The sequence below is a fragment of the Theropithecus gelada genome, chromosome 9 (assembly GCF_003255815.1).
Source record: "Theropithecus gelada isolate Dixy chromosome 9, Tgel_1.0, whole genome shotgun sequence".
NCBI classification, from domain to species: domain Eukaryota; kingdom Metazoa; phylum Chordata; class Mammalia; order Primates; family Cercopithecidae; genus Theropithecus; species Theropithecus gelada.
In genome coordinates, this window is record NC_037677.1 from 93,470,502 (window position 1) to 93,483,518 (window position 13,017).

The following is a 13,017-nucleotide window of genomic DNA, read 5'->3' on the forward strand; positions in this document are numbered from 1 at the left end:
GGGAGGGCTTTCAAAGAATTAAGTGACATGGCTATAATAAAACTCCTAATCTCACCAGTTTATTTACATGAACAAACTTTCCCAGCATGTATATCTATAAAAACAAAACGAAACAGGAGAAGATCAACCGCTGTGTCCTCTCTCATTCGGCAACATGTACCCATATGCCAGCTGAGAGAAGAAAAGAACGAAAAAGCACCCCATCCATCTCATTAAGAGAGAGACACTCTAATAAAATTTTCCTTCTATGTGTAATAATCTTCAACCCAATTCCATAATACAGTTATGTCGTTTCAAATTATTGTAGGGATAACTCACTGCAAAAGAAACTTTAAATTAGAAGCTTATAGTGATGAGAAATAAGAAAAAAACTTTAAGTGTTACCTTACGTGTACCCATGTTGGGGACAGAGTACTCAAGAAAAGACTCTAGCATAAAAATATATTCGGTTAGAAAAAAAAGACAGGAGGGTAAGGAGTAAAATAAAATACTAGTTAGAGGAAAAAAAAGAACAAGGTAAAATGTTCAACTGTTAAAGAAGAACTTGTTTGTGTCATTTTAAAATGGTGTCCAATTGGCCAGGTGTGGTGGCGCATGCCTGTAATTCCAGCACTTTGGGAGGCCAAGGTGGTTAGATCTCTTGAGGTCAGGAGTTCGAGACCAGCCTGGCCAACATGGTGAAAACCCATCTCTACTAAAAATACAAAAATTAGCCGGGTGTGGTGGTGCATGCCTGTAGTCCCAGCTACTTGGGAGGCTGAGGCAGGAGAATTACTTGAACCCAGGAGGCGGAGGTTGCAGTGAGTCGAGATCTTGCCACTGCACTCCAGCCTGGGTGACAGAGCAAGACTGTCTCAAAAAAAAAAAAAAAAAAAAATAGTGTCAAAATGATATGCTGTTTAGATTGCATTAGAGAATGATAAAAGAGTGATTTAATGTCATATTTTTAAAACTTAATTTTTTTTTTATTTTAGAGACAGTTTCACTGTGTTGCCCAGACTGGAGTGCAGTGGTGTGATCATACCTCACTGCAGCCTTAACCTCCTGAGCTCAAGCGATCCTCCCTCCTCAGCCTCCTGAGAAGCTGGGACTACAGGCACTTGCCATTACACCTGGCTAATTCTTAATTGTCTGTAGACATGGGATTTGCCATGGGGATTTTGCCATGTTCCCCGGGCTGGTCTCCAACTACTGGTCTTAAGGCCCTTCCACCTCAGCCTCCCAAATAAAGCGATAGTTTTATTTTTAAATGTTAATAATATTTACAATATCTGGAAAATTACCTCCTTTGCAATGAAAAACTTACAATGAAAATTTTAGCTGTCAATCTAAGGATGTGTGAGGGAGTGTTTAGTTTTTAGAATGTGTTTGGGGAGTCTGTGAGTAAAAAGACACTATTGTAGGAAATGGTCTGCGGTTAAATTTTTTTCCCTGAAGGCTGGAGGGGACCAGCAGCAGGGTTTGAAGCTGGGGTGACAGGGTCAGCTTCGCATTTCAGAAAGTGGCCTGTGGTAGGAGCTGGGCAGGATAGTGGGAGTGGACACAGGTCAGGGGATAACAGGCGCCCCAGAGAGCCTCGGGGTTGAGGGGTAACTCGTGGAGGCACCCCCTTTCCACCTGGAGAGCCCACTCTCCCAGCCCCCAGTTTGTAAGGCGGTGAGGTGAGGGGTGCCCCATCTCCCCATCTCAGGGTGAAGGGGGTGTCCTTTCAGCCCCCAGCTGAGGCGTCTCGGGAATGAGGAGGGCGCACCCAGGGAGCTGCTCACCGAAGCCCGGAGGAAGCTAGGCGCAGAGTGTAAGGACGCCGTTTCCAAGGCAACCGGGGGAAGAGAGGCCATTTAGTGATTCATTTTTACATCTGGTAATTTGGGTATGCAGAGGCAGGCTCAGCCATTTCTGCCCCCAGATTCAATATCATTTTCTGAAGAGCCAATGTATTTTGCCAGCAATTTACTTTCAGCAACTAAATACTATGTATTCCTCAGAAAAGCTCTGGGAGGGTGGGGCTCGTTGGGCGGTCCTGGGGGAAGCAGCCAGTGGGAGGGGCTTGCGTTGTGATGTCAGCTCTGGAAGGACTTAAGAGATGGGGTCATTAGGGCTGGCCCCTTCACTGAACAGCAGAAAATGGGCTGCTCAGGGCAGGGCCAGAGGGCTATCCCCTCCCACAGTGCCCAGTGTGACTCATGAGATGGGGGAACCCCAGAGAAAGCAAACAGCCCTTGGCTCCCACCTCTGGGCAGGCCTCACCCACCCAGTGGCAGCCCCAGCTGTGTCTCAGGGGCTCAGGGTGGCAGCTTGAGGGGGCTGGCCAGGTCCCTGCCTGCAGGCAGCACGGTCAGGAGCAGACTGTTCGAGGGAGATTGGAGGCTTTGGGATGAATTGAAATTTTCTTTTTTTTTTTTTTTTTTTTTTTTTGGAGGCAGAGTTTCAGCTCATTGCAACCTTCGCCTTCCAGTTTCAAGCGATTGTCCTGACTCAGCCTCCTGAGTAGCTGGGATTACAGGTGCCCACCACCATACCCAGCTAATTTTTGTATTTTTAGGACAGATGGGGTTTCACTATGTTGGCCAGGCTGGTCTCAAACTCCCGACCTCGTGATCCACCCACCTCAGGCTTCCAAAGTGTTGGGATTACAGGCGTGAGCCACCGCGCCCAGCCTGAATGGAAATTTATAGGAATTTCAAACACCCCTGCTGTGGTCCTTGGCACTGCACTGTGTATGCTTTGGCCATGGATTCCCAGTGCCTTCAAAAAGGCCCCCATGGCACCTGGCAGGAGCAGGAAGAAGGCCTGGAGCAGGAGGCAGCAGAGCCCACTCCAAGCCCTGGTCAACCCTGGAGCTGGGGAGCTGTATGGCTCAGGCATCCACTGGTCTCTCTGTGCTCCCACCGCATCTGGGCAAGGAAGGGGTTGGCCCAGTGAGCTTGGAGAGCCCTCTGGCTATGATTTGGAGTACATGCCTGCCCCCCACCATGCGCCTCCACCTCCCCCCAGGGCACAGAAGGTCTGGGCCATCCCTGAGGGAGAGGAGGGCCCTGAAGCACAGGTGCTGGACCCATCAGCACTCACCAGGCTCCTGCCCCTCCAGGTAACTCACATGAACGGGGCATCCTTGCCCTCCTGTGTATGGCAGGTGCCGCCGTTTTCACAGGGGCCACTGGAACAGCTGTCCAGGGACACCTCACAGTCTCGGCCCTGGGGGGAAAGTCAGTGATGGGGACCCCAGGGAGACCCGGGAGTTAGTATGAGCCCACAGCCAGCCAGACCCTCAGCAGCTCAGCCTCTCCCTGTCCCAGGAGTGACTTGTTTTCATTCATTCATTCGTCCACTCCATTAATTAATTAATTCTTTCATTCATTCATATGTTAAGTCATTGATTACTGGTTCACTCAAGCATCTGCTCTGAGTCAGGCGGTGCTCCGGGCCCTGGGGACAGCCCTGCAGTGCACAGGAGGAGCCCTCCTCCTCCCCGGCATCTGCCTCCACTCACCTTATAGCCGCTGGGGCAGGCACACCTGTACACCTCAAGGGGGTCGTTGTGGCAAATGCCCTGGTTCTGGCACGGACTAGACAAGCAGGGATCACACTTGGCCTGGACAGCCAGAGTTGGGGGACCTGCAGCAAGGGGAGGATGTTAGTGCAGGGGGAGGGGTGGGCAGCACAGGGTTGGGCACAGAGCGGGCGCTGTGCACCGCGGCCATTAGGGCCGCACGATCCATGTAAGAAGGGCACAGTCGCTACCACCGGAGTCAGCCAGCCCTTCCTCTTTCCCCTCATGCCCTTCTGAGGCAATGACCCTAGCCTGACACCTGCTGACTAGGAGGACAGAAGGTGGCCACCTTGGCAGAGAGGAGACGGTGACTCTGTGAGCACCGTGCCCAAGCTCGGCTCTGCAGGTTGGCCACACCAGGGAGCAGGAGTTGCTCCCCTCCACACCTGAGCCAGGGAGGATCATTTTCCCCCACCTCCCTGCTACAGCAGGCCCCTCCAGCATCTCCAGGATGCACTGGTTGTAGAGGTAACCAGAGGAGCTGACAGCCAGGCCACCTGGGACGCCACTCGTGAGTGGCAGCAGGATCTCAGGAGAGGAAATAGGAAGACCAGTGAACTCAGGCTTCCCTGGAAGATGCCTTCTAGAAGGGGTGGAATATTGCTCCTGCTGAAGAGGCATGAGCATGAACAGAAATACAAACTTTTCAGCAGTGACTAGGACACATGACAGACTTCTGGGGTGAAGATGGGGTTCTGTTTCCTTTTTTTTCCTTTATTTTTATTTATTTATTTTTTTAGACAATGTCTTACTCTGTCACCCAGGCTGCAATGCACTGGCGCAAACATGGCTCACTGCAGCTTCAACGACCTGGGCTCAAGCAGTCTTTCCATCTCCATCCAGTAGCTGGGACTACAGGCACACACCACCATGCCCAGCTAATTAAAAAAAATTTTTTGTAGCGACAGGGTCTCTCCACGTTGCCCAGGCTAGTCTCGAACTCTTGGGCTCCAGCGACCCTCCCACCTCGGCCTCCTAGCATGCTAGGATTGCAGGTGTGAGCCGCCACGCCCAGCTGGGGTTCTGTTTCTTGGTCCAGGTGCGGGTTACCTGGGTGAGTTCAGCTTGTGAAACTTCAGCAACCCATTCACTCATGATCTGTGTACTTTAATGTGTGTGTGTTCTCTTTCAATAAAAATAATAAAACAAAACCAAACCCCTTCTCATCAGCACCAATCCCACCCCATTAAATAAACACAGAGCAAATGTTTCAGCATAAATTGACTTGCTCCCAACAGCCAAGCCGCAGATCAGGCCCCTCTGAGCCGTTAGGCTGTGACAGCATCCTGCACACAGGGTGGCCCAGGGCCTCCTCATTAACCTACAGCTGTCAGCTTCATTTCCGACGGCGGCCTCCGAGCTTGCAGAGGGCAGGGGCCATGCTCCACGGCCTCCAGTGTCTTCCCCCCCGCTGTACCCCTGCACATAAAGCCCAGCCCCGGCGGCCACTCAGCCACCTGTCTGTGCTCAGCAGGGCTTCTGGGGCTTGGGCCATCACTCAGTCCCTGAATGAGTATTTACACATGCCCACAGTGGAGCGTCCCAGGGCAAAGCCGGAACCAGCCTCCAGTGACACTCTGGCTCTGCATTTCTGTAAACGTCAGGAGAGTGGCTGCTGCTCCACCAGGGACTGAGAGAGGTCTAAGTTAACTGCTGAACACAATTCCTACCAAAGGGAGGTCTGAGCGCCTGCTCTGCTGCGAGGCTTGGAGCTCCCAGAAACACCGCTGCTATGTTTATTTTCCTTATGTAACCACAGGGAGGGATTACAGCCCTGACGGCCTGAGATTTTTCTGCCTGGCTCTTTTTGTCCATGATATGTCAGGACTGGAAGGCAGTCATCAAGCCGCAGGTGGCTTGTTCCTGTCCCCTGACTCCCTGCCCAGCAGTCGCCACAGGGACACAGGCATGTTAGGAAGGCCCTGCAGTGTTGGGCCAGTTTCGTGGGCCCCCAGCAGCAGGGGCCGCGCTCCTAGGCTCACCTTGGCATTCAAACTTCTTGGCAGGCGTGGTAAGGAGCAGCTTGCCCTCCATGTCCAGGGGCCCAGCACAGCGGGCAATGCCCGGTTCCTTGTAGCCAGTCTTCACCCAGCTGGACAGCCAGCGGAGGTGGCAGTCACAATATAGGGGGTTGGCACCAATGGCCCTGAGCAGAAAGCAGAGAGAAGCAGGCATTACAGCTTCATGGGGTCCCTCGCCCACTGGAAACCTAGAGTCCCAGGCACTGCACCAGGGACTGGCAAAAATCTTAGCCTCCATTTTGTGAGCATCTACTGTGTAGCGAGTGCTGCTTCTCTTTTTTTTTTTTTGAGATGGAGTGTTGCTCTGTCGCCCAGGCTGGAGTGCAGTGGCACGATCTCAGCTCACTGCAACCTCCACCTCCCAGGTTCAAGCAGTTCTCCTGTCTCAGCCTCCCAAGTAGCTGGGATTACAGGCACACGCCGCCAAGCCCAGCTAATTTTTATATTTTTAGTAGAGACGGTGTTTCGCCATATTGATCAGGCTGGTCTCGAACTCCTGAACTCAGGTTATCCACTCACCTCAGCCTCCCAAAGTGCTGGGATTACAGGTGTGAGCCACTGCGCCCGGCTGCCAGTGCTGGTTCAAGCACTGCATATGCATTGTCTCACTTAGTCATCCCCACGCACTACTATCCCCATTTTACATGTGCAGAAACTGAGGCTCAAAAAGGCTGAGGAATTTGCCTAAGATCACACAGAGAAGCAGGGAGCTGCTGGGGCCATGCTGTTGGGGCCAGAGCCTACAAATGCACTGCCTCTAATGTGCATGGGGAGAAAGCAACCCACATCGACCGCTGCAATGAGACAGCTGCTTTTCCTGTGTTTGTGCACCGAATCATCTCATCAGCTCCACTGCGCAAGTTTTCTCCTCTCCATCTCAAAGACGTGGGCACCGAGCCTCCTATGGAATAAGTAATTTCCCTGGGGTCACACAACTAGCGAAGGGCAGCCCCTGGATCCGGATGCGCCACTGTCTGCCTCCGAAGCCCATGCTCTTTTATTTTTCTTTTCATTTTTAATTAAACAGAACACATGAGTGCATTCTCATTGTCAGCCATTCTCAAACATCGCAGACAAAGTGTCCGCCCTGCACAACACTGTGAATGATTAAATGCCACTGAGTTGCACACTTTTTAAAAAACGGCTAATTCGATATTATGTGAATTTCACCTCAATTTTTTTGAAGGCACATTCCTGTGTTACTGATGGGGGTGCAAAATGGTAGAGCGCCCGTGGAGGGGAATTGTGTGACACTTATCATATGACTCATGCACTTGCCTTCTGATCCAGCCATTGTTTCTGGGCGTTTACCTGCAGGCACACATAAAGACATCTGTGTAACAGTCTTATTTGTAATGGAAAGACTGCAAATCCCATGTTCATCAGTGGGGAGTGGTTATATAAATTGTGATACATTCACATTACAAAAAATAAAAGTCTACACCCCACTGTCACTGCCCTCCACAAAGGGGCACGTGGTCACAGGGTCACCATACTCGGATGTACAGCCTTCCAGGCCTTTCCACACGTACACACATGGTTCCTCCTTACAAATCACATCACTACTGAGCAGCTTGCTCCTTGTCACTAAACAGCACGTCTCGGGAATCTTCTCGGTCAGCATATAAGCATCTATCTCATTGTGTCCAACTGTTCTGCAATATCCCAGAGTGGATACCCCATGGCACAGTGGACAGCGTCCCTGTTGCTAGACATTCTGGTTCTTTCCAATGGCAGTGAACACACATAATACATGCCTCTTTGGGTTTTGGTTTTTTTTTTTTTTTGAGACAGGGTCTCACTCTGTGGCCCAGACTGCAGTGCAGTGGTATGATCTCAGCTCACTGCAACCTCTGCTTCCCAGGTTCGAGTGATTCTTGTACCTTATTCTACTGGGTAGCTGGGATTACAGGCGTGCACTACCACGCCCACCTAATTTTTTTTTTTTTTTTTTTTTGTATTTTTAGTAGAGACGGGGGTGTCGCCATGTTGGCCAGGCTGGTCTCAAACTCCTGGCCTCAAGTGATCCGTCCACCTCAGCCTCCCAAAGTGCTGAGATTACAGGTATAAGCCACTACGCCTGGCTCCTCTTTGGGTGGTGTATTTCTCTAGAACAGATGACTAGGAGTAGGATTTGGAGGGCAGAGGAAGCACATGTAATATGCTAATAGCCCACCCCCACCCACAAAGGTTGTATCCACTTACACTGGCCATCAGTACAAGGCTGGGCCTGCTCTCATGCCTGCACCAACATACTGCCAACCCCTTTGTTTCTTACCGATCTGATGGGCAAGCTCAGAATCTCTCCACTAAACCACATGAGAGACTTAGAGATGGACAAAACATGGATTTGAGGGTAAGAAAGAGCCAGAGTTCTGGCTGGGCGCAGTAGCTCATGACTGTAATTGCAGCACTTTGGGAAGCCGAGGCAGGTGGATCACCTCAGGTCAGGAGTTCCAGACCAGCCTGGCCAAAATGGTGAAACCCCATCTCTACTAAAAGTACAAAAATTAGCCAGGCATGGTGACGCATGCCTGTAGTCCCAGCTACTCGGGAGGCTGAGGCAGGAGAATCACTTGAACGCAAGAGGCGGAGGCTGCAGTGAGTTGAGATCATGATACGGCACTCCAGCCTGGGCGACAAGACTGAAACTCAGTCGAAAAAGAAAAAGAAAAGAAAGAGAGAGAAAGAGAGGAAGGAAGGGAGGGAGGGAGGGAAAGAGGGAAGGAAAGGTGGGCCAGAGTTCTCTGACTCAGCAAATAGGAAAATCAACGCCTTATGCCTGAAGTTCATTGATATCAACATTATTTTGAAAATATAAGGCTAAATAACGTGAATGAGAATGGGCACATTGACTAAGGAACCAATGGATGCCCTGCCATTTTCCACCTGTTTCTGGGCAGGACAAAGGAAGCAGTTCCCCTTGAGACTTGTACAGCCTGATTAAAGCAGCAGTGGCTCTGAGCAGGAATTCCTCAGAATAGCTCAGCTGATGACTCACTATCTTATAAGGCAGGCTGAACAAGACCGGGACTCCGGCCCCCACGCAGCTGCCCCATGCCTGGGCGACCTTGAGTGGCTCCCTTAATATCTCTGGGGGTCACTTCATGTTTCAGTAAAGAGCCTGCAACCTAGAGGGAGAAGACAGACAAGCACGCATGACCTAAAAGAGGTGCCGAGGGAACAACACAGCTCAGAAAAGAGAGCAGGTTCGACTTTGGCATGTGTTTCATTTTTTCTTTCCTTATTTGCTGACAGTATCCATCCTGGCTAGTGGGATGGGTGATTTTTTTCTGAAGTTGCAGTGTGTTTAGAAAAACAAAGACTTTTTAAGATAACAGGAATTCAAAAATGGTGGTATATTTAAAATGTTTGCACTCACCAGATTAGTATTTTTATACTAATAAAAAGTGTGATGTCACAAAAGTATGTGATTCAAAAGATAAATACATAATTTATTTAAAAGTATATTTTGGCCGGGTGCGGTGGCTCACGTCTGTAATCCCAGCACTTTGGGAGGCCGAGGTGGGCGGATCATGAGGTCAGGAGATCAAGACCATCCTGGCTAACACAGTGAAATCCCGTCTCTACTAAAAATACAAAAAATTAGCCGGGCGTGGTAGCAGGCACCTGTAGTCCCAGCTACTCAGGAGGCTGAGGCAGGAGAATGGCATGAACCCGGGAGGTGGGGCTTACAGTGAGCCGAGACTGTGCCACTGCACTCCAGCCTGGGCAACAGAGCAAGACTCCATCTCAAAAAAAAAAAAGGTTTTTTTTAATAGCACACGATAAGGAGTGTGGCCTAGCAATGAGCCACAAGTTGAAAGATGATTGGGAATGCCTTATTTCCATCCTGTAGCTCATTTAGAGAAAAATGCCAAAAAGATGAAATCTGAGGCCATGTGAATGAGAGGGCCTGTGACGTGGCTTACAGTCCCTCCATAAACGGCAGCAAAGTGACACCTGAGATGTAAGTGCTCCTTCTCCTCTCTCCATCTTAAAAAAAATATGGGTGCAGGCCAGGAGTGATGGTTCACGCCTGTAATCCCAGCACTTTGGGAGGCTAAGGCAGGTGGATCACCTGAGGTTAGGCGTTCAAGACCAGCCTGGCCAACATGGCGAAACCCCATCTCTACTAAAAATACAAAAATTAGCTGGGTGCGCTGGCAGGCACCTGTAATACCAGCTACTCTACTCAGGAGGCTGAGGCAGGAGAATCGCTTGAACCCAGGAGGCGGAGTAGTGAGCCAAGATCAAGCCACTGCACTCCAGCCTGGGCAAAAAGAGTGAGACTCCATCTCAAAAAACAAACAAAAAACAAAAAACAACAACGACAAAAAAATATGGGTGCAAAGTCACATCTAAAGCTATTCAAAAATATGAATTCTGGATTGGCCCACACTTGCTTTTCTTTGTTTCTATACTGAATAGACTCTGAGCCACACCTGAATTCAACATTACAAGCTTTCATTTATCCAAAGGCTGGGTTTTCGTGGCTGAGGACTGCCTTGCCCTCTCTTCGGTAGTACTTGTAGTTTGTATTCACCTGGGGACTATTTCTCCCGATGAAAACTCCTGTGAACTCAGTGGGGAGTGGACAGCCAAGGCCCGACTGAGATGTATTTGGTGGGCAGGGATTGGGGAGGCAGACACCGCAGCCAGGCCATGTCAGTCCAAAAGGACTGTGGATTCAGGTTTATACCCCAGCCAAAGTATAAATAACCCTGTGTTGTTGATCTCTGGCATAATATGGAAATAGTTGAAACAGTAGCTATTTGATCTGTTCATGCCAAGGCCCCACCCGGCTCCTACTTGTGTAACCTGGACTGAAATAGCCTCCCCTGGCTGTCTCACAAGTCGCAGAACCATCCATCCCACTCCTAGGTGATCAATCTGTGTGCATTACTGTCATTTGAGGGCAGAAACCACTAAATCCCCAGCTGTGTCAGGCACTAGCAGGCACCAGTCAATGTTTGGTGAATGAATGAATGCCTGTCTAAAAGCATGAGAAAAGCACAACATCTCAGTGCAAAGGAAATTCAAAAAGAAAGGAACCATCTATCATCCCATAAATGCAACTGATTTGATTTTAGTATATTCCCTTTCATTTCCTGTGTGTATGTTTGTACATCACAGTGTACAGTCTACTTTATTCTGGGTTTTCATCAAATAATAAGTTATAGTGTTGGCCAGGCATGGTGGCTCATGCCTGTAATCCCAGCATTTTGGGAGGCTGAGGCGGGTGGATCACCTGAGGTCATGAGTTTGAGACCAGCCTGGCTAACATGGTGAAACCCCATCTCTACCAAAAATACAAAACTTAGCCAGGCGTAGTGGCAGGCGCCTGTAATCCCAGCTACCCAGGAGGATGAGGCAGGAGAATTGGTTGAACCCGGGAGGCAGAGGTTGCAGTGAGCCAAGATCACGCCACTGCACTCCAGCCTGGGCAACAAGAGCGAGACTCCATCTCTAAATAAATAAATAAATAAATAAATAAATAAATAAATAAATGTGTTGTCATTATTAATTACTTGCTATTCTGTCATATGGGCATGCCATAATTTACTTACTCCTTCCATATTTCCTTTCATGCCAAATTCTTAATGAATTTGGACATCTAGCTTTCCAGCCTACAGCAAATTAGAGGCAACAAAATGCCAGATTATAGCAACAAAGACAGACACTGGGGAACCCTAGCCTGGGACATGGTGCATAGTAGATATTTGCTGATGGCTGACTGGATGGATAGATGGAAGATGAGTTAACTGCAAAGTAAATAGCAGACGATTGTGCAGGGCATTGAAGTGCAGCACAGTGAAGAGTGCTCACAATCGTTACAGCTTGTTTGAACCATGTGAGACCTTAGAAATCATCTTGGTGCAGGTGAGAAAAGAGGCCTTGAGAGAAGAATAAATTGTCTGAAAGCCCATTGCAAGTTGATGGCAGAACAAGAACCTAAAGCCCCAAGTCCTGATTAGTCTAGAGTTCAAGGGTTTTAAATATGACGACTTCCCCTCTTCCACACGCCCCTCCTCCACACTGCGAGTGGACAGGAGAGGCCCTGGCCGGAGTCAGATCAGGAACAGGGCTTCTCAGTAACATCAGCACCTTCGGGAACCAGGAACACTGGATGGCAACTCCTGGCTGTCCCTCAATTATCACTTGTCATAGAGCGGTGTGCGAGGGCCTCCCTTCAAATTGTATACAGCTTTCATGAAGCCCGGAGTGAATGCAGTGGGTCTGTGTCATCTTTTTACCATTCTTCAACTCCTTATAAGTGCTCAAGAACTCTTTCTGGAAGAGTTGCAGGTCTTGAGTGCAGAGGCGACAACCGATGTGTGTGTACACATGACATATATCACATCAATACTACACGTGCATATGTGCACGCACATGAACATGAGTATACACACATCCTCCAGGCTGCTGCCTGTTTCCATCTTAAACCCCGGGTATAAAGGGCAGAGTTTATCCACAAGCTTTCTTGATAACAACGGAAGGTTTCTTTCACACAGATGCTATTTCGTAGAGAAATTAAGCTTAGGTGCAATTAATAAACACATTTAATCAGTAAAACTGATGCCATTTTCTACAAGTACTGCTAACCTGATCTTTACTTACTGGTTTATTTCTTAGAAACTAGATCTGGCTTCTGGCCTGATATTACTGTTCTCCTAAAGAAAGTCTTAATTTATAGATGGGTATAGGCTCAAAATTTGTTTTTGCAGCTTTGGTTTTTTTGGTTTGCTCAAAACATATGTTGTTTGCTCACTTCTCATTTGAAAAACAAAACCTGTATATTTTGAGTTGGAGACAAGATGTACTTGGGTGTTAATTTGGTTCTCGTGAGGAAGGAGAAAAGGTAGCCAACCACGCATCTGCACAGTTAAACCCTGAGTAGAAGAGAAATATTAAGGGCGAATGCAAAGATGTAAAATGTAGACTAGATGCTGAAAAGGCTAAGGTGGGCAGTAAGAGTGGACACTCAGCTATGCCCAGGGGTATGCAACAAAAGCGATGTGGTCCCAGGGTAGCAGCAGCCCCTGGTGCCCAGCAGAGACAAGCACAAATGCTCTCTGGAGAGGAGCATCTCCAACTTAGCTCTTCAGAATTCCTAAAGATATGTCAGCAAAAATGAGCGTGCAACCAAAAATTACCCAACACAGATGGAAACAAGCCCTGGTGAATTCAAGTCAGTAGGAACAATAAACAACACTGTCCCAACCTGACCTATGTCCAGAGGCACCACCTCCAGCAGGGCTCACTCCTGCCTCCTCCCATCCCACTCACCGTCTGTATGTCACCATGGGCTTTCCAGGAGTTTGCTGAAACTCAATTCCCCACAATTCCCCTTCTGTATACAACGAAGGGCAAACTCCTTAGCAGGCACAAATGGTCCTTCACAACAGAATTCCAATGTCCCTTTCCAGATTCATCTCCTCCCAC

General features: G+C 49.0%; 1 protein-coding gene across 1 annotated transcript in view; it reads right to left on the reverse strand.

Annotated features, from left to right (window-relative positions):
* The window catches only part of SLIT1 (slit guidance ligand 1), a 187,819-nt gene that overhangs the window by 16,887 nt on the left and 157,915 nt on the right, over window positions 1–13,017 (reverse strand). Inside the window, exons 26-28 of the mRNA XM_025396916.1 lie at window positions 5,533–5,696; window positions 3,491–3,615; window positions 3,098–3,195 (exon numbers count right to left, since the gene is read on the reverse strand). Of these exons, the coding sequence (XP_025252701.1) occupies window positions 3,098–3,195; window positions 3,491–3,615; window positions 5,533–5,696 (387 nt within the window). The remainder of the gene's footprint in view (window positions 1–3,097; window positions 3,196–3,490; window positions 3,616–5,532; window positions 5,697–13,017) is intronic.